The following is a 22,203-nucleotide window of genomic DNA, read 5'->3' as shown; positions in this document are numbered from 1 at the left end:
ATACGTTCCAGGTATACAAGTCTGTAAGGTAGAAGCTTTAAAAGAGCATTATATCAAGCTGGTGTTCTAAAGTCCTATGGTAATTTTAGGCTTAATAGAAAAACATATTGGAGATTTATTTATATCATTTGATGTTCTATAACTGGACTTGTTATCAATAAGATGTAAAGTTTTATGTTACTTTTTACACTGGGGTACAATTTAAATGTATTTTTAAGTTACTGAGAGTCTAATCTATGTAAAGGTTAATATTGTAAAACTTGCTACTTTTCTAGAAAAGGTTAAAAGCTTTCAGCCTTTCTTTAATTCATATATTAGATGTGATATTATATTGTGTTAGCTAATATTCTTGTGAACTTGAGCAACAATTTATGTAGGCTTTGTAAAATGATGTTTAAAAAGCAAAGATCACCTTCAGAACTAGAGCACTTTACTTAAGATTTATGAAGAGCCTCGCCTTACCTGAGATAAGGCTCTGTGTCCCATCTCACTACATGTGAGAATGACTATGAAAGAAGTAAGCCAGATTTCAGTACATTTAAAGTTGTGTCGAAAAGTTGGTCTTTGTCAAGGTTACTAGGATCTCAAACAGGGGTCTGCCAAAGTTCAAGGTAGCTATTACATGAACTAAATATGTTTTTACTCTTGTTAATTTTATTTTGTAGTTTTCTTATAAGTGGTCTAAAGATTGCCTGTTAATGTTTTGCAGAGGTACTGCTTTAAGAACACACAACCTGGGTTAATTTAAGATAATGAGGAATCACCTACAGGAAAGAGAGATAGACATTAAAGCCCAGTACTTTTTTTTAATAATAATAATTTTTTTTTTGAGAGAGAGAGAGAGGAGAGAATTTTAATATTTATTTTTTAGTTTTCGGCGGACACAACATCTCTGTTTGTATGTGGTGCTGAGGATCGAACCCGGGCCGCACGCATGCCAGGCAAGCGTGCTACCGCTTGAGCCACATCCCCAGCCCCAAAGTCCAGTACTCTTAATATAAGGCTGTTGAAATACATTTGCTGTCCCCTCCCCCAGGGTCACGGCCCCGCCACCCTTCAGAACCTCGGAGAAAGGAAGTACGAATCTTCTTCTGAGTTCCTACTTCGATTGTTAGGCAGAACATTCAGCTCTCTTGTTTTTCCCTATTCCCCCCAAACAGGCCGGGATTCCTTCTGGTCCTGAGCCTGCAGCCTGGGCTGAAATTTGGAACTCGGGTCCTGGCGATTGGGCTCGGGAGGAAGCAGATACCTGATGATGGCTCAGTCTACCATGTCCCCCAAGTGTGATGTATTGAGTCAAGATGAGCTGCGAAAAAAGCTGTACCAGACATTTAAGGATCGGGGTATACTGGACACGCTTAAGACACAACTCAGAAACCAGCTAATTCACGAATTGATGCACCCTGTGTTGAGTGGAAAACTGCAGCCTCAGTCTATTTCAGTGGAAGGGAGTGCTCTATTAATAGGTGCCTCTAACTCTCTAGTGGCAGATCACTTACAGAGATGTGGCTATGAATATTCACTTTCTGTTTTCTTTCCAGAAAGTGGTTTAGCAAAAGAAAAGGTATATACTATGCAGGATCTATTACAACTCATTAAAATCAACCCCACGTCCAGTCTCTACAAATCACTGGTCTCAGGATTTGATAAAGGAAACCAAAAAGGTTTTCTTATTAATTTCTTGAAAGAATTGGCAGAATATCATCAAGCTAAAGAGACTCGTGATATGGAAACTCAGACAAGTTCAACATGTCCTAACAAAGACTCACTTGCTGAGAAGCTTCAGCTTATCGATGATCAATTTGCAGATGCTCATCCTCAGCATCCAAAGCTAGAGTCTTTAGAAATGAAGCTAAATGAATATAAAAAAGAAATAGAACAGCAACTTCGAGTAGAGATGGGTCAAAAGTTGAAGTATTTTAAAGAAACTGAAAGAGCAAAACTTAAAATGGATGAGAAAAGGAAGTACGAGAAGGAATTATCTGAGTTCCGAAACGAATTTAAGAGGACTTATCATGCAAAAAATGAAGCCCTCATTTCTCGAGAAAAGAATGCTCTTAAAAGAATTCAGAAGCACCAGGAGACTGAAGCAAAAGAAATTTATGCTCAAAGGCAGCTTCTACTAAAAGATATAGATCTGCTAAGAGGCAGAGAAGCAGAGCTGAAGCAAAAAGTTGATGCTTTTGAATTGACCCAGAAACTCCAAGAAGAAAAAAATAAAAGTACTGCTGAAGCACTTAAGAGACGAGAACAGAATATAAAGAATATTGAAGAGAGCTATGATCAAAAGCTCAAGAATGAACTTCTAAAGTATCAACTTGAACTAAAGGATGAATACATCAATAGAACTAACAGACTGATTGAAGATGAAAGGAGGAATAAAGAAAAAGCTATTCATTTGCAAGAGGAGCTCATAGCTTTTAATTCAAAAAAGGAAGAATTAAGTCAATCTATAAATCGTATAAAAGAACTTGAGCTTGAATTAGAGTCTGTCAAAGCCCAGTTTTTGACAATAACACAACAAAACCACTTGCTGAATGAAAAGATTAAAGAGATGAATGATTACTCAGTACTAAAAGAAGAGAAGCTAGAACTTCAGGCACAAAATAAAGTACTTAAACAACAACTGGAAGAGAATAAGAATGAAAATTTGAATCTCCTAAACTGCATAGCTCAGCCATCTCATGAGCTTCTGGTTCTTCAGAAAGAATTGAAGAAAGCAGAAAGTACTATAGCACTTGAGCATAAAGAGTTTGAAACTCATAGACAAGTTCTGCAAAAACAGCTGCAAAGTGAAATTGAACATTCTGCACAGCTAAAGGCCCAGATACTAGATTATGTTGCTTCCGTAAAGAGGTTAAATATTCAAGTTGGTGATTTAAAATTGCAACTGAAACACACTCAGACAGCCCTGGAGAATGAAGTGTATCGCAACCCAAAGCAGTCTCTGAGCCATCGGTCTGTGAGTGGGCTAATAAATGGCAAGGTGGTGCCTCACAGTGGTGATACAAGCAGGGATTTCTCAAACAGCCCTCTTAGACAGGAGAAGGTTACGGCAGTTGCAGTTGTACCAAGAATCACAGGTTATCCAAATACAGGAAAAGAGACTGGTTCCCCAGACTCTGACCTTGAGTTTGTGGCCAGTACAAAAGCCAGGGTAAAAGAGCTAGAGCAAGAGGCCGAACGCTTGGAGAAAGCTTTCAGAGATTACCATCGAAGAGTTCTTCGAAACCCGGTTAAGAGCCCACCACTAGCAAAGAGTCCACTGTCTTCGCACTTACGGGGAACCCTCAAAACTGTCACTTCTAGCTCCCTGGAAAGATGTGCTTTTACAGAGGATCAAGTTATCCCTGAGCACCCGGAAAGACGGATGTTGGCAGAGGACAGAGTTTTCTCTGGGCAGCCTCAGGTGGGCACACCTAACGAGGAAAAGAGTGCCGCCTCTGAGGAAAAGACAGGCAGCACAGCTTCGCGGGCTCGAAAGAGTACTTCTTCCAGACGTCTCTCCTCCACGCCCCTTCCAAAAGCAAGAAGAAGCCTCAATAATGAAATGTATTTGAAAGGTGTGGGCAAATCACTTCTTGCTTCCCCCAATTCTTGTCCTGACAGAATGTCCCAGCCATCACCCGTGGAATCTGGGCATAGCTTCTCTGCCCCTTCCTCCTCCAGCCCTCCAGAACAGAAGGCCAGTCTTCATCAGAAACAGACTGAAATTCAAGAAAAAAGTGAATTTTCAAATCTGGACAAGCTAGCTTTTAAGGATAATGAGGAATTTGAATCATCTTTTGAATATGCAGGGAACAGGTCGAGACAGTTTGAAGCAGATGGGTTACACCCTGCTGGTGATATGCCTCATGTGGATGCTGCTGCAGCTACTCTGCCTACAAGACCTGTCCCACATCATAACTCAAGTATTGATCAGAAAGAACTTGGAGAACAAAAGGAAGATGAAAAATCATGGGAGCAGCAAATGAAAGAACGAAGGCAGAGAGAAGAACGAAGGCAGAGTGAACGGCAAGAAGCTCTAGAAAGGGAACGAAGAGAACTGGAAAAACTGGATCAGGAAAGGAGAATGATTGAAGAATCACTGAAGATTGAAATGAAAAAGAATTAGAAATGACTGTTCAAGATGTGAGAGACAAATCTACTCATGGAGAAAATCTTTTAGAGAAATATATGAGAATCATCCAGCAGGGGAAAGACCAAGAGTTATCTGCAGATAAGAGCTCAAAAAAGATAACCAGAGAATGCTCAGTAGTGGACATGCTGCCATCCAGTGACAAGGATGAAAGTTCCACAGGCTTTTCTCATGAAGAACCAGATGACATTTGGTAATCATGTTAGCTGCCCAGACTTCTCACATACAACAGTGAAGTTATGTAACCCATCATCCTTTCTAAATGTTTCTCTGTAACCAGATAAAATCCTTAATAAAAATTGTATTAATCCAAAAAAAAAAAAAAAAAAGAAATATATTTGCTGGATGTTTAAGATTAAGTTTTAAAATTAAAGTTAAATTAAAAGGGTCAAGAAAACCAATATTTGGCTCTTGCCCTCTGAGTCAGTCTGAATCCAGGGAACAGGGGACTTCTCTAAAGAGCTTTCCAACTCTGGGCCACATAACTTCCTGATCAGGGAGATTAATGAGACCACTGGAGAACAGAAAGCCAATCAGTGCATTTGCTATGAAGAGGAGGGTCACCGGAGAAGGGAGACATCCCTGATGCTTCCAAGGGAAGCCACATGGTCAAGCAAGACCTGGACCCATCCTAGCACAAATGGCACTAGCAGAACTGAGAAGGTGCTGTAAAGTTCCCCCAGGATTCCCATGGAAACTCAAATGACTGTTAACAATAGATAGAAACAAAAGTCAGTTTGACTGCTTCATCTTTTTTTTTTTTTTTCTTAAGAGAAAGAGAGAGAATTTTTTTTAATGTTTATTTTTTAGTTTATGGTGGACACAACATCTTTGTTTGTATGTGGTGCTGAGTATCGAACCCAGGCCGCACGCATGCCAGGCGAGCACACTACCACTTGAGCCATATCTCCAGCCCCTGACTGCTCCATCTTAAACACCTAGCAAAGAAGGTTAAAACCAAAACACATCTATTCCTGGCATTCTAAATAATAATAATAGTTAAATGTAACTTCCAAGAATAAGTAAACTGGAGGCTACAAAAGAGATTCTTAGGCAGAAATGCCTGATAACTATAAAAAGGAACTGCCAGAGTAGATTTTAGTTTAAGGCCTACAGCTATGTCTAACCCATACAGGTAGGCTTGGTGTTAACTAGTATGATTATGCAGCCCTAAATAACAGAATTAAAGGTTTTTGTATTAGACACAGAGGTCATACTAGTAAAAGGATTTTGCAAGATCAGATGACTTTAAATTATTAAACTGTATCTTATGGGGAAGGACATCGGTAACACTAAAAGTTAAATGTTATGTTTACAGTCCTGATGACTAGGAGGCCAATTTTGAGTGAGTATGGAAAGTTGAAGACTGTCCCCTGAGGGTTACTGTATACCAAGATGAAGACCCTGCCCAAATAGGCCCCCAACTGAGGGAACCATGATGGGTTCCCAAGTTTCCAGACAAATGGGGGGAATGAAAAACCAGTCTCTACCTCAGAGCAAAGCCTGTCCAAGGAAGGAGAATGACCCTTGTCCTTGGAAAGACCCACAGAGCACTCCTAGGCACATTCCCACCCTGCTAAGTTGTTTAACTACAAATAACAGGAGAGATCTGCTGTGCCAGGTGTCCCTGACTCAGTCAGGCTAGGTGGGGACCCATAGTGACCCCTTAGCAACCACCAATCAGCATGAGACAGGGAAAAACCTAGGATGCCAGATGACCCTTCCAGTAGTTTATGGTGGTTGATAACATGTTGGGAAACCATGTAGTTCAGCATGAACACCCCCCTTGGCTTAAACCAATCAGTTCAAACGAATCCCCCTCTTGTAGTAACCAATCACCCCTACCCAACTTGTTCCCGCCAGTGAATGTGCTAATCATGTTTTAGAGTTGTTTTGTGATTTTCCTGCAGTGTGTGATGATTTGCTAAGAGAAGCTATGATGTATGTGAAGTCCCTGCCTTCCCCAAAGAGTGTATAAAACTGCTGCAAACCCTGGACTCGGGGCCTCTCAGTGTCACCAGTTGCTGTGTGTGCGCGGAGGACTGAGCTAGCTCACAATAAATACCTCTTTGCAACCGATGTGATTCTGCAATCTTTGTAATGTTTTGAATAACCAATAAAAAAAAAATAAAATTAAAAAAATAAATAAATAAAAAATAAATACCTCTTTGCTGTTTACTTCGATCTTGGTCTCTGGTGGTCTTTTGGGGATCCCGAATTTAAGCATAACACTCACCTGTCCTAGGCAAGAGCTCTACCACTGAGCCCATAACCCCAGCCCCTATACCTTCAAATATTTTATGCCTAATCCTTATTAAGGATTTTCTCTGCAATAAGAACTAAATGATATTCTGATTTAGCATCCAATATCTTCCTTAAAAGGAAACTGACAGGGGTTGTATTCTTTTAAGGAATTGCCATCCCAGAATTCCTGCCCTTTGGAATATATAGACCTTATTATTTAGAATTAGATTAGGTCATGAATGACAGAAAACCTCTTACAGAAGACAACTATTGCCCAGTGTGGTGTTTGTGCACATCTGTAATCCTAGAGTCTTGGGAGGTTGAGGCAGGAGGATCGCAAATTTGGGGCTAGACTCAGCAACTAAGAGAGGCCCTAAGCAACTTAGTGAGTAGTTATGTCAAAATAAAAAGGGCCAGAGATGTGGCTCAATGGTAAAGTGCCCCTGGGCTCAATCTCCAGTACCTAAATAAATAAATAATAAAGTGGACAAGTAAGGATCTCTTTCACACAGACACATTCTGATCAATAAACACGTGCTGCACAATGATAGAAGGTGACTTCTGAAGGGATGTGGGGACATTGAGTGGATGGGGTCCAAAATACAATTTCCTCAAAATATGACTATTGAAGTCTAAAATAAACTACCTCAAAATATGCCTCTTTAAGGCAAGGATTACTTTGAACTGGTAGTTCTGGGAAACAGAAAACACCTGAGACTGTGAAAGTAGAGTAGAAGTTCCCTTTTGTAAGAGAGATTTGCATCTATAAAGGAAATCTCCATTTTTTTTTTTTTTTTTTTTGAGAGAGAGAGAGAGAATTTCTAATATTTTCTTTTTAGTTTTCGGCGGACACAACATCTTTGTTTGGGCTGGGGATGTGGCTCAAGCGGTAGCGCGCTCGCCTGCCATGCGTGCGACCCGGGTTCGATCCTCAGCACCACATACAAACAAAGATATTGTGCCTGCCGATAACTAAATAAAATAAATAAGAAAACTATATATTTTTTTAAAAAAAATCTTTGTTTGTATGTGGTGCTGAGGATCGAACCCGGGTCGCACGCATGGCAGGCGAGCGCGCTACCGCTTGAGCCACATCCCCAGCCCCCTCCATTTGTAAGGGTGCTTCCTGTTCATAGGAGGAAGAGTTCTTTATTATTTATTTATTTGTTTGTTTATTTGAGAAGTCTTAAAAACACTAGAAACTCTTAATGAGCAGAGAAAGCAGAGACTCAAATCTGCATAACAAACCTTACCCTTACTTGAGGTGCTTTTCCTGGCCACCTCCTCCATAATCATCCCAAATCCTTCTTTCTTTGTCTCAGATATTTAAGATTGAACCGAAAACCACCTCTTTTGTGTTTTGGGGGAGTTTCACATATTTTTCCCCTGGGTAGGTTCTCTGTATACATGAAGTGTGCAGCTCACAAAGCTAGAACTAAGGGATGGGAACCAGAATTTAGCATCTAGGTCCCAAGTCTTAAAACCTCTGTCATAATTTTCTTTTCCATGAGCACTCCTAAGTGTGAGATACCAGGAATGAGGAAGACTTTAAACGAATGCCGTTGTTACAGTACTGAATTTAATGCTGTCAACATAAAATAAAAACCTGTTTCAAAGAAACTAAGAAAATAGTTAATGTGAGCCAAGTACAAATGACCATGCCTGAAAACATGGATTCAAGTTACCCTGAATGATATGTTTCACTGTGAAACAGATTACATGAAGTTTTATAAGCACAGAACAAAAGTCATAAATCCATACATTTATCAGTTACATTGGTGGAAGCATCAGGCAGGCTTAATGATCACTCTTAAGAGTTTAACCAGGCAGTTCTGAGGATGTTAGTTCAGACACAGAGGTAGGTAGTAAGTGGCTATTAAAAGGGACTAAAGACAGTCCAAGATAATTTTGGCTCTTAATCTACAACATTCCATCTCTCTATAATCACAATGTCCTAGCCAAAGCAAGTTTCCAGAATCTTCATAATTGATGCAGCTTCTTCAGAGAACTTCAGTTCAGGGTGCCATGCTGTGAATCTGCAGATTCTTATAAAAGAGAGAATTATGACACATGTCGATTATAGCTTCAAGGAGGACTGGCTCCCAAGTGATGATCTGTTTGCCCAGAGATACAGAATTGTACACTGAGGTTCTTTTGGGATGTAGCAGAGCAGGAACTCAGCCACAGGGATCTGGTTAGAGCCGAGTTCCAGCTTTGCCTCTCTGCAAATGGGTCATTTGCTTAGGGCAGTGCCCTCACTTGGCCAGGGCATGAATGTCTTCTTCGTGTTGTTGTTGTTTTTTTTAACCATGAAAAAGCATATTGCATTTTTTTTAAAAAAGTTTTATTTCTAAAACAAAGCCTCAAAAAGAAGAGGTAAAACCAGAAAAAAAGAATAGTACTTACTATTTATTCAATGAAATTTGCATTCTGAATGGGGCAGTTCAGATAGAGCCAAGCTGTGGTATTGATCCAGTGACCAGTCCTACTCTGATATCCTGTTACATAGAATTGCCCTCAGTATCCATGCATTCTGCATCTATGGATTCAGCCAAAAGCAGACAAGAAACATTTGGGCCAGGCCAGTAGTGCACATCTATATTCCCTGGGATTGGGGATGCTGAAGCAGGAGGATGGCAAATTTGAGGCTGGCAAGGGCAATTTAGTGAGACCCTGCCTCAAAATAAAAAAATATATATATAAAGGACTGGGGAAGTAGCTCCGTGGTAAAGTGCCCCTGTGTTTAATCCCCAGTACTTAAATTGGGGTGAGAGGTGCTGGCACAGTGCCTGTAATCCCAGAAAATTGGAGGCTGAAGCAGGAAGATCACAAGTTCACAAGTTTGAGGCATTTCTTGGTAATTTACAAAATGAAAAATAAAAAGGGTTAGGGTTGTAGCTCAGTGATAAATCACTCCTCACTGATGAGTGACACTCTGGATTCAATTCCCAGTACTGAAAAAAGAAAGTCAAGGAGGGAGGAGGATTGCATCTATACTGAACATGTATAGACTTCTTGTCATTATTCTGAAAATAATACAGCATAACAACTATTTATATAGAACTTACATTATATTAGGTATTATAAATGACCTAGAGGTTATCTAGAGGTATACATGAGATATGCTTAGGTTATATGCAAAATATTATCCTTTTTAGGTTTGTGGGTTTTGTTTTGGTGCTGGGGATTAAACCCAGAAGAACACGCATGTTAAGCATATGCTCTAGGGCTGGTGTTGTGGCTCAGAGGTAGAGCGCTCGCCTAGCATGTGTGAGGCACTGGGTTCAATCCTCAGCACCACATTAAATAAATAAATAAATAAATAAATAAATAAATAAATAAATAAAAGATTGTGTCAACCTTAAAAAAAAAAAAAAGGAAGTATATGCTTTACCACTGAGCTACCTACCCCCTTACCTCAGCTTGGCTCTATCTGAACTGCCCCACTCAGAATGCAAATTTCATTGAATAAATAGTAAGTAGTATTCTTTTTTCTGGTTTTACCTCTTCTTTTTGAGGCTTTGTTCTAGAAATAAAACTTTTTAAAAAAAATGCAATATGCTTTTTCATGGTTATAAAAAAACAACAACAACAAAAAAAAAAACATGAAGAAGACATTCATGCCCTGGCCAAGTGAGGGCACTGCCCTAAGCAAATGACCCATTTGCAGAGAGGCAAAGCTGGAACTCAGCTCTAACCAGATCCCTGTGGCTGAGTTCCTGCTCTGCTACATCCCAAAAGAACACATTGTAGCAGAACATTTAACCTTGCTGCATCTCTGTTATTCATATGTAAAATATAATCATTTTGAATTATGAATACTTTTCATTTTCCTTCCTTCCTCCTCTTGTACTAACCAAGTGTTAACCTTCCCAAATCCAAATATTTAAAGAGACTCCTTTTTATTTGTTTTCATCACAATTTCCTAACTTGGGTAAATCTACATGATGCAATTAGTTGGTTGTTTAGTGGGCCAAAATTTTAACAGAAATGCCATAGGATTCAAAATAGCAAAAGCTATATTGTTCCCAGATTCTGAGAAATGAGCAAGGGCAGTGGCACATGCCTCCCAGGGAATTAGGAGGCTGAAGCAGGAGGATTGAATGTTCAAAACCAGCCTCAGCAACTTAGCGAGACGCTGTCTCAAAACAAAATATAAAAAGGTCTGGGGAAGTTGCTCAGTGGTTAAAGCTCCCCTGAGTTCAATCCTGTACCTACCTACCCACCTCACCCCCAAAAAACTGAGAAATGATTGTCAGTTTTCAGGGAGACCATGGTAGGATATTTGGGTATTTTGCCAGCCCCTAAACCCTAAAGCATATTTTCATTATTAAATATGATGGATGGGCAGCCTCGATGCTGATTTGATATTAAGTCACTTTGCATACTGAACAAGATCCAGATCACAGGTGAGTCACTCAAGCCCTGACCTGAGCACCAATTCTAGGGGTTGACCTATCAGCAAAAACCAGCATTTCACTCAGGTTTCTAAAGAAGCACTTACACACCTGCCAACACTCAACTTGTTCCACTCCCTCCAGGGAAAATTAAAAAGAACAACAGACATTCCCTGAAAGTATCAGCATAGATCCCATTAAAGAGATGCTGAAAAAAAGGACTCCAAATTATTAGCTGAAGTGGGGTGTATTCTGTCTCCAGTAGACCTTGCTGCCAGTCCGGACTGTGGAATTGTAGCGGGGACTGAGGCACCCAGACCAGGCCTGCAAGTACAGGGTAAGTGGGTCCCGCTGAGGGGAGAAAGTCAGGACCTTGCTTTCAGCATGGTAGGACATGTCTACAAATGGTCTTTTGTTGAAAGGAAGTAATCTTGGAAGCTGAGGAACAGTTGAGGGTTTTTACACTGATTCAAGGGGCGAGGACCTCTGAGAATGGTCTTGGTGGTGTAAAATGAAAATGGCTCTGGAAGTAATTTTTCTAGGTGAATTGCTGAATTTCTTTCCCAGAATTATATAAACCAGATCATTATTTGTGAACTTCATTTTAAATAATACTTTTTTTAAAAATATTTTTTTAGTTGTCAATGGGCTTTTATTTTATGTATATGTGGTGCTGAGAATTGAACCCAGTGCCTCACACATGCTAGGCAAGTGCTCTATCACAGAGCCACAGCCCCATCCCTAAATAATACTTTTTAAAAGCTATGGATTTTTACATTTCTATCAAGTACCTAACTCCTTTTTCATATGTATTTTATATCTCCTTTCATAATGAAAATATTTTTCATTACATGCTCTTCCTGTCATTATAGACTTTCTTCTTCTCTTGGGTCTGACATGTGCCAGTCCATTTCCCTGTTGATGCATCAAAATGAAAGTTGGAAGAAAAACAAAGAGAGTACATAACTCTTGGTCTTTATCCTCTGTGATTCATCTTTTGCTTCTGGTACACATACCATTCTCCATCTCTTTTTTTCCTTAGAAGAGAGGATGGGTAAATGATGTTTCTGCTGGTGCCAACTTTTTTTTTGACGGGCAGGGTGGTGGGGGATGCCAGGGATTGAGCTCAGGAGCACTTGACCACTGAGCCACATCCCAGACCAGACCATTTTTGTATTTATTTAGAGACAGAGTCTCACTGAATTGCTTAGAGCCTTGCTTAAGGCCTTGTCTTCATTGCTGAGGCTGGCTTTGAACTTGTGATCCTCCTGTCTCCGTATCCCAAGCCACTGAGATTATAGTTGTGAGCCACTGTGCCTGGACTTTTTTTTTTTTCGTTGTAGATGGACATAATACTTTTAGTTATTTTGTTTATTTTTTACATGGTGCCAGGGATTGAACCCAGTGCCTCACAGGCGATAGGCAAGCCTCTACCACTGAGTCAAAATCCTACCCCCGTCCCTGCTTTTTTTAAATTGAGGAGTTCACATAACATAAAATTAACCTTTATTTCCCCTGGTGTTGAGAATGGAATCCAGGACTTTGCACACAGAAAGCGTGTGCTCTATCACTGAACTATAAGGCCAACTCCCCCCCTTTTTAAACAATTTTTAAAAATTGTTTAAGCCCTCATACCTCAGATCAATCAGTAGATTTCCTCATATCTAATGGTCAGAACTGGGTTACATGGCTTCTCCTGCATGCTGGGGAGTCTCTGCTTTTCCAGCCTGTATATTAAATGACAGGTCAAGAGAAAGGAGTTGGGACTCTCTTAAAATCAGAATAGAAGTATATTTGGCAACATACTTATTTTTTAGCAGCGCTAGGGACTAAACCCAGGCCCTCAAGCATGGTTATATTTTTAAATACAAAAAGTTGCCTTAAGCAACTTAGACCCTGTCTCAAAATAAGAAGTTAAAAGGGCGGGGACTGTAGCTTACTGGTAAAGCAGCCCTGGTTTCAACCCCCAGGACTAAAAATAAATAAATAAGACATTGACCCAGAAATAAATAAGATGTATATAAATAGGTCCCATATTAGTGTGAGGGGGATTGTGGTGGGAAAACATAAAAACAAAAAATATTACTTGATATTAGTAAGATATAATGAAGACCCTTACTACTTACAGGCAAAGGGTAAGAGGAAGAGAAGAGGATGGTGTTTTGTTTTTGCAGTCCTGGGGACTGAACGCAAGGCCTCACGCATGTCAGACAAGTGCTGTACCACTAAGCCACAGCCCCAAGCCCTGAGTTTTGACTCTAGAAAAAGGAAGAGTGTTGGCAGACATAACAGAAACAGAAATGTCTAGGAAAGAGGGATTTCAGAATGTAGGAAACTGACTTTGGCTCCTCAAGAACGAGTTTGAGGGGGAGACACTTGAGGGGAAGGAAAACAGGCCAATGCCAATGTGGGGTGGAGGTCAGAGGTCAGGTCTCACCATGAGGCCTGAGAGCTATCCATCTGTGAATCAGGTGAGGGGTTAGGATACCAAGTGTATCCCAGCAGGCCCTCTTGGGTTCAACCAAACAGTTCTGACAAAACTTTGAGGGTCTCCTGAAGGAAGCATGGAGAATTCTTGAGAAAGAAAGAGGAGACAGGATAGCATAGAGTCCTGGAGACCAGAGAGGAGAAAATATCAGCAACTGTTTGGGACACTCTTATGGTCTGGATATGAGGTGTCCTCCAAAAGTTCACGTGTGAGACAATGCAAGAACATTCAAAGATTGCCAGGTGTAGTGGTAGACACCTATAATCCCAGTGATTCAGGAGGTTGAGGAAGGAAGATCACAAGTTTAAGGCTAGCCTCAGCAAATTAGTAAGGCCCTAAGCAATTTACCAAGAGCCTGGCTCAAAATAAAAAATAAAAAGGTCTGGGGATGTAGTTCAGTGGTTAAATACCCCTGGGTTCAATTCCTGGTGTCAAAAATAAATAAATGCAAATTTAAAAATGAAAAATAAAAAGGACTGGAGATGTAGCTCTGTGGGTAAGTGCCCCTGGGTTCAATCCCCAGTACCTCCCAAAAAACAATTCAGAGATGAAATGACTGGATTACAAGAGCTATAATCTAATAGTGGATTAATCCATCAAAATGGACTAACTGGGCAGTAACTGTAGCTAAGCAGAATGTGGCTAGAAGAGAGAGGAGGTAGGTCACAGGTGGGGAGTGCGACATGACTTTGGGGTTTATAGTTTGTTCCTGGTGAGCACAGCTTTCTGTTTTCTCATTTGCCATGTCTTGAGATATCTTCTTCCTTCATACCCTTCCACAAAGTTGGGCCCAGAGGTATGGAGTTGGCCAACCAAGGACTGAACCTCTGAAATCATGAGCCAAAGTAAATTTTTCCTTCTCCATATTGTTCTTGGCAGTTCTCTAGGTCACAGTGATGAAAAGCTGACTAAAACAGACACCGAGGCCAGATGCCCAGTGAGCTTAAAGGGAAGGGAAACAGAAAAAGATGAACTGGAATGTGTGCTGAGGCGATCCCTGTGACCTTCAAAGAGAAACTGCCTGGGGTGGAGTCTGTCCATGCTGGGCTAGAGAGAGTGAGTTTTGAGGAAGGGAATACAGTAGGTTCCTGTCTTCTGTTCAAGATGGTTGGTGAAAAAAGATGGGAAGAAAATCCCAAGTTACCTCAAGGGAATCAGGTGGAGAAAGTTCTCAAAATGGGCATTCATGACAGTGGGTGAGATATTCATGTGGGCCTCTCCACATGGGGTTTCCTGGCTGGTGCTGGCCACGGTGGTGTAACCCAGCACTCCCTGGTCACAGCTTTACATCAACACGTATTACAGAGTCAACTCCAAAGTTCATTTGGAGGCCAACTTGTGAAAAGAACAAATAAACCATGGGTGTTTCTCTCAAAGCCCATTATCTCTACAAAAATGACCTCTGGAATAGCACATAGAACATCCTCTGCGTATTTTGGAAAGTGAATAGATTTGATATTCAGACCTTGTAAGAAGATGAACAGCACATCCATGTTTGGAGATGCTGAAGTCCTGACAGTCTTCTCAATAAATGAGAGGGAAAGGTTGAGTGATAGAGTCAAGGCAAAACACATGTAGAGGAGAAATAATGTTTCTCCTCTAACCACCAGGTTCTCCAGGGGGGCCCTGTAAACTGGCGGGCAAAAGTCAGATTAGCTAGAGCAAAGCAAACAAACGTGCATCTTTGAAAGTATACATGGGCACACCCAAATGAATAACCCAAGAGAATATTTGGAATCTGGGCTCTAAAATATCTTACATTAAAAAAGAAAAGGATGTTGGAGCTTTGGGGCTGGAGTGAGAGGGCAAGAAATGGAAAGGTAGCTGAGAAAGTAAAGTGAACAAAGGTTGCTTAGTAAGGATTGTTATGCAGATTTAAATCGCAGTGCCTTCCTAGCTGGTAAGAGTTGTTAAGTGGGGACACCTTTTACAAATGGTAATTTCATTTATGAAGATAAATTTCTTTAACAAAGAAAAACTTCTGCCCTAGTTTTAGAACTTTTCTTGCATCTGCAGGTTCTCAAGGGTATTTAGCTCAAAATAACCCAAATGCTAAAGAGGCATATTTGGGGAAACATAATCTGGCACCCTTCAACCACCCAAGATGAAAATCTCCAATTTTGTAAGGCTCTGACTGGTTGGTGGTGGTGAGAGGGCTTCCTGCAGAGTGGCCTAGATGGCCAGTGGGATGGGAGGGTCCGGGGCCAGTTCAGATAGTTCAGATGAAAACATAGGGCTGACCCCTTCAGAAGGTTGTGATCTGAGAGGTTCAACTGTTAGTGGCAGCACCCCTGGGGATGAGGAGAGGCTTTTTGCCACCAATAGCAATCCTGTACCTCTATAAATATTACTGCCCCACCCGAAGGTGTTGTGTATCTCCCTCTAAAGGTGGCCTGCATTCTCTCTTGAATGTATATTTCTCACTCTACCTCAAAAGATGTGTCTGTTGGACCAGTGGTACATACCTATAATAATAGTGACTGGGGAGGCTAAGGTAGGAGAATCACAAGTTAAAGGACAGTATCCGCAAATTAGCAAGACCTTCTGCAACTTAGTGAGATCCTGTCTCAAAATCTAAAAAAGATATCTCTGTCTTGGGATAGCCTGCATTCTCCCTTGAATGTGAATCTCCTTTCCTAAGTAAATCTGTGTTTCTGACTGGGACCTACCAAGGATACCAGTTGTCCTGAACCAAGGTCTCCCTTTCCAGGAACTCCACCAGTGACAGAAGAAGAGAAGAAGGTCCAATGATCACCCCCACTCCACCCCCCCCCACCACCCCATGCTAAGCAAAAGAACTAAGCTCCTAAGTATGTTCCCTGCCGAGGGACAAACTGGTAGATAAACCTTAGAGGCTGGGGTGGTCAAGGCCAGTAGTTGGGGACCACGTGAGAGGGCACTGGGACCAAAACCAGGTCAATCATTGCCAGAGATACATACAATCAGGTGACTCCTTGGGCTTCCTGGCTCCTAATCCCAGGATTTGGATCCTCATCCAGTTCAAGAAAATGGATACCAAGAGCAGAAGCAACTTTGGAGAACTGGGCCTGTCCCGGGAGCTCTCCCTCTCAGCTCTGAGGAACAATGAGCAGTAGCTAACAGGAACCAACTCCATCTCCAAAGGATGCTTTCCTTGCCTTATGCTCTCCTCTCTGTAGAAGCAGGAGTGCTGACCTCTGACCTGAGGACAAGGGCGAGTAGGAGCTGTACTACAGATCACATTTCCACCTCCACCCCCTTTATTTTTTTTGGTACTAGAGATTAAACCCAGGGGCACTTAACCACTGAGCCACATCCCCAGAACTTTTTATGTTTTACTTTGAGACAGAGTCTTGCTAAATTGCTTAGGGCTTCATTAAGTTGCTAAGGCTGGCCTTGAACTTGTGATCCTTCTGCTTCAGCTTTCAGAGCCACTAGGATTACGGGCAAGTGCCTCCATACCTGACCATAATTCCCTTTTGAATGAAAATTTCCACCTTAAGGGATCCAGATTTCACTCACTACCTACAGGGTTCTGCTCCAGTAAGGAGTCATTGCCAATTACATCATTAATCCCTTCCTGTTAGCTCTGGGCACTCTGTTCATCATCCCAGCAGAAGACTGGGGTTAAGAGAAGCTCCAGATCATGAGGGGTTAGACACCAGCCAGAGGCTGAAGGTACTCCTCACAAGAGTGGGAACCATGTGCAAATTTTTCAGTGGCTTCAGCAGCTTGAGGCTGTGCCCACACATTTATTGAACCATGGGCAAAAGCACACAGAGACTGAGAAAGCAGCAGCACAGGGTTGCTGTCAATCTTCTTCAGAATAGAAATTTGCTTTTTCAGAATAGGGGCTCCAAATAGATACAGGCCTGTGATCACAGCTACTTGGGAGGATGAGACAAGGAGATCACAATTTGGAAGCCAGCCTCAGCAACTGAGAGATCCATCTCTTGGACTGGGGATGTGGCTCAAGCAGTAACCCTGGCATGCGTGCGGCCTGGGTTCGATCCTCAGCACCACATACAAACAAAGATGTTGTGTCCGCTAAAAAAATAAATATTAAGAATTATTTTTTTAGGAGAGAGAGAAAGAGAGAGAGAGAATTTTAATATTTATTTATTTATTATTTAGTTTTCGGCAGACACAACGTCTTTGTTTGTATGTGGTGCTGAGGATGGAACCCGGGCCGCACGCATGCCAGGCGAGCGCGCTACTGCTTGAGCCACATCCCCAGCCCCAAAAATAAATATTAAAAAAAAAAAAAAAAATAGAGGGATCCATCTCAAAAATAAATAAATAAAAGTAAAAAAAATAAAGGGGTGGCATGTATTTCGGTGCCTAGCGAGTACACTGAATTCAATTCCCTGTATCACAAAAAAAGGAAAAAATTTTACTTTCTTCTTCATTCCATTTCATTAAAACTGGGTTTGTCTGACTTTAAAGTCCATGCTTTAACCCATCCATCTATGCAAGAAAATACAAAGGGGTTAGACTACATTTGCCCCCTGCCTAATTCTCTAGGAATTGCCAGTTTAACAAAGCTTTGGAGAGGAGGACCCAAAGCAGGGACCTGATAAAGCTGGCATTTGAACACATACCTCACAGCCCAGAATTTGGCATGTCTTTGCCTTCAGAGTAAAAAAGGCCTGTGTTTGAGTAAGTCAAAACTATTCAAGTGTAGGGGGCTAGGAACTCAATGTCCATTACCTCTGTGAGTTTCTGGATAAGATCAGAAGAAAGTAGGCAACAGGAGAAACTCACAGAGAAGGATGCTGGGTCAAACAGAGAACTCTTGTAAATAATCTACTTCATAGGCATCATCTGTCTCTGGGGAGACTGAAAAATCTCTCTTCTCTTACTCTTAAAAATGACTGCTGGACACAGTGGTGCACACCTGCAACCCCAACAACTCTGAAGGTTGAGGCAAGAGGATCATAGGTTTGAGGCCAGCCACAGCAACTTAGCAAAGCCCTAAGCAATTTAGCAAGATCCTATCTCAAAAAAAAAAAAGAATGGGGAGGATGTGGCTCAGTGGTTTAAGTGTCTCAGGTTTCAATTCCCAATGCCAAAAAACAAAAATCAACCAAAACAGATAAGAAAGAAACATCTGTTGAAAGCAAGAATTAAAGTAATAATGAAAGAGAAATAGCCAGGTGCAGTGGCACATGCCTATAAATCCCAATAGCTCGGGAGGCTGAGGCAGGAGGATGAAGACTTCAAAGCTAGCCTCAGCAAAAGCAAGGTACTAAGCAACTCAGTGAGACCCTGTCTCTAAATAAAATACAAAATAGGGCTGGGGATGTGACTCAGTGGTTGAGTGCTGCTGAGTTCAATCCCTGCTGCTGAAATAAAGAACAGTGTTTTGTTTTTTTAATTTGGGGTTTGAACCCAGGGGTCCTTTAATACTGAACTACACTCCTGACCTTTTCATTTTTTTATGTTAAGGTAGGGTCTTGTTGAGTTGCTAATCCTAGCTCTGAACTTGAGATCCTCTTGTCCTCAACCTCCCAAATTGCTGGGATTATAGGTGTGCAACATGGTTCTGAAATGAAGGGATTTTTTAAAAAAATCCACCTGCCCTTCCACAACACTGAAGATAAAATCACCTTGTTTATTTTTTCTAAGTATTATATATGTGTGTATATGTGTATATATGTATTATATATGTATATGTATCTAAAGAGAGAGAATATATATATATATGGGGGACAGTTGCTTGTGGGCTGGGGTTTTGTTTATTTATTTTCTCTTTGTTTGAAAAAAGAAAAAAAGTAGCTTAGAACAGTGAGGGCCTGGCACAGTAAATACTATATACCTTTATTATACGCCTTTATTATTATTCCCCTCCTTTCCCAAGTATAATCCTTTTAGTTTAGTTCCTGGTAAACATTCCCAGATAGTGTTCTCGATTGCTGTTCCAACTGAGGCAATCCAGATCATCAGAAGATTGTGTGTGTGTGTGTGTGTGTGTGTGTGTGTGTGTGTGTGTGTGTAGGGGGAGGGGGGTCCTTTGGCCCTTTGGAGATTGGTGGGGAAAAGCTTATTTGTGCTTATTCAGAAAATCCTGCCTGAATGCTGCCATCTAGTGTCCACTTTAAAAATCAAAATGCCTCCTGACTAATTAGAAGCTTACCTTGACAAGGACATTTAAATATTTTATTACTGGATCACAGGTTTGTGGAAATTTTACTTTTAGCAGTCTTGTTAAAAGTCATGGTGGTAATTGAGAATTTTCATGTACCAGTCGCTACCTAAGCATATTCTATTTATTTTTTTAGAGAGAGAGAGAATTTTTTAATATATTTTTTTTTAAGTTTTCAGTGGACAAAATATCTTTATTTTATTTTTATGTGGTGCTGAGGATCGAACCCAGCACCCTGTGCATGCCAGGTGAGCGTGCTATCGCTTGAGCCATATCCCCAGCCTGCTACATAAGCATATTCTAATTCAGGTCTTCCATAGCCCTCTGAGTAAATATTGCTACCCTTATTTTAAATATGAGAAGATAAAGCCTAGGCCATTTAATTTGTCTTCCTCTTTGAAATTACTTAAGAGAAGAATTAGTTTGTACACTAGCTAAACTGATGATGCTAGCCTCAAATCTACAATCCTTTTGCCTCAGCCTTCCAAGTAGCTGAGATTATAGGTGTGTGCCACCATACCTGGTTATTAATTTTTAAATCGGCTTATTTATTTTGTTTGTTTAGGTATTTCCATAGTTTCTTGCATATTCTGGATAACAATCACTTGCCAGACGTATACATTTCAAATATTTTCTCCCATTCTGTAGGTTGTCTCCATGCTATGTTGTTTTCTTTGCTGTTCAAAACCTTTTTGATATCACTCCATTTGTCTATTTTTGCTTTTGTTTCCTGTGCTTTTGGGGTCTTGTCCAAAAAAATTCTTGCCCATTCCAGTGTCCTGAAGCATTTCTCCTAGGATTTTTCTAGTTGTGTCACTGTTTCATTTAAGTTACCTTTAAGTCTTATGTATTTTGAGTTGTTTTTTGTAACTAGAGTTTAGTTTTCTTGCTTCTTCTGCTTGTGAATATCCAATTTTCTTAGCACCATCCATTGAAAAGTCTGTCCTTTTCCTAAGGATGCTCTGAGCACCTTTGTCAAAAGTCATTTGGAGGATGGGATTGTAGCTCAGTTGGTACAGTGTTTGCCTTGCATTTGTGAGGCACTGGATTCAATCCTCAGCACCACATAAAACAAATAAATAAAATAAAGGTATTTAAAAAAAAAAAAAGTCAGTTGGCTCACCAAGTGTGGTGGCAAACACCTGTAATCCCAGTCTGAGAGACTGAGGTAGGAAGATTACGAGTTCAAAGCCAGAATCAGTAATTTAGCAAGGTCCCAAACAACTCAGAGAGAGACCTTGTCTCAAAAAATAATACATAAAAAGGGCTGGGGATGTGGGTAAGTGGTTAAGCACCACTGGATTCAATCCCTAAAGTCAAAATAAATAAATAGAAATCAGATGTGTGGATTTCCTTCTAGGCTCTCTGTTCTGTTTCACTGGTCTGTGTGTCTGTTTTTATACCAATAGTTTACCTAAGGAATACTGATAACAGTTTTTCATGAAAAATTATTATGTTGTAACTTTTTAAAGTGACTGCATTGAGCTCTTCTTTTATGGATTACTACATTTTATTTAACCAGATTTAATATGGACATGTGGTTTATTTCAGAGTTTTACTGAGACAAGATAAAGCCTCGGTCAACAATTGTACACATAAAGACTAACACCTATGTCTTAATATTCGGAGGATGATAACAGTGAACATGGCAAATCGCTTTTATCAAGAGTCTTGAGTCCCTTGAATCCCACCATTTGACCTTAGCAATTTAGTGAGACCCTTTTTCAAAATCATTACCCTACCAGCTCTGCTGGTAGAGTGGAGGATACATAAAGAACTAAAAAATCTTCACACCAAAAACAAATAACCCAATCAATAAATGGGCCAAGGAACTGAACAGACACTTCTCAGAAGATCATGTACAATCAACAAATATATATATATATAAAAAATGTTCAACATCTCTAGCAATTAGGGAAATGCAAATCAAAACTACTCTAAGATTTCATCTGACTCCAGTCAGAATGGCAGCTATTATGAAGACAAACAACAATAAGTGTTCGTGAGGAGGTGGGGAAAAAGGCACACTCATACACTGCAGTGCGACTGTAAATTGGTGCAGCCAATATGGAAAGCAGTATGGAGATTCTTTGGAAAATTGGGAATGGAACCACCATTTGACCCAGTTATCCCTCTCCTTGGTCTATACCTAAAGGACTTAAAAAACAGCATACTACAGGGACACAGCCACATCAGTGTTTACAGCAGCACAATTCACAAAAGCTAAATTGTGGTACCAACCTAGATGCCCTTCAGTTGATGAATGGATAAAGAAAATGTGGCATATATACACAATGAATATTATTCAGCATTAAGAGAGAATAAAATCATGGCATTTGTAAGTAAATGGATGGAGTTGGAGAATATAAAGCTATGTGAAGTTAGCCAGTCCCCAAAAACCAAATGGTGAATGTTTTCTTTGATATGAGAATGCTGATTCATATGGGGCTGGCAGGGAGGAGCATGGGTGGATAAGAGGAACTCTAGATAGAGCAAAGGGGGGAGTGGAGGCGGCATGGCTATAGGAAAGACAGTGGAATGAGATGGAAATCATTACTCTAAGTACATCTATGGAGACATGAATGGTATAACTCTACTTTGTGTATAACCAGAGATATGAAAATTTGTGCTCTATAGGTATAATATGAATTGTAATGCATTGTGCTGTCATACATAACAAATTATAAAAAAAAAAAAAAGAAAGAAAGAAAGAAAAATGAGTCTTGAAGAGCCAGGAACAGTGGTTCATGTCTGTAATCCCAGCAACTCAGAAGGCTGAGATAAGAGGATCACAAGTTCGAGGCCAGCCTCA

The 22,203-nt window shown here is 40.5% G+C and overlaps 1 protein-coding gene across 1 annotated transcript; it reads left to right on the top strand.

Annotated features, from left to right (window-relative positions):
• Positions 1 to 1,026: 1,026 nt before the first annotated feature.
• LOC143390940 (centriole and centriolar satellite protein OFD1) lies at positions 1,027 to 4,409 on the top strand. The gene is given in 3 exon segments (XM_077108652.1): positions 1,027 to 1,077; positions 1,161 to 4,097; positions 4,100 to 4,409. Coding segments are annotated over 2 exon segments (3,081 nt in total). The 5' UTR covers positions 1,027 to 1,077; positions 1,161 to 1,252; the 3' UTR covers positions 4,336 to 4,409.
• Positions 4,410 to 22,203: the final 17,794 nt, after the last annotated feature.

Source organism: Callospermophilus lateralis, chromosome 2, assembly GCF_048772815.1.
Source record: "Callospermophilus lateralis isolate mCalLat2 chromosome 2, mCalLat2.hap1, whole genome shotgun sequence".
NCBI classification, from domain to species: domain Eukaryota; kingdom Metazoa; phylum Chordata; class Mammalia; order Rodentia; family Sciuridae; genus Callospermophilus; species Callospermophilus lateralis.
This window is presented reverse-complemented; position numbering and strand designations above follow the sequence as displayed.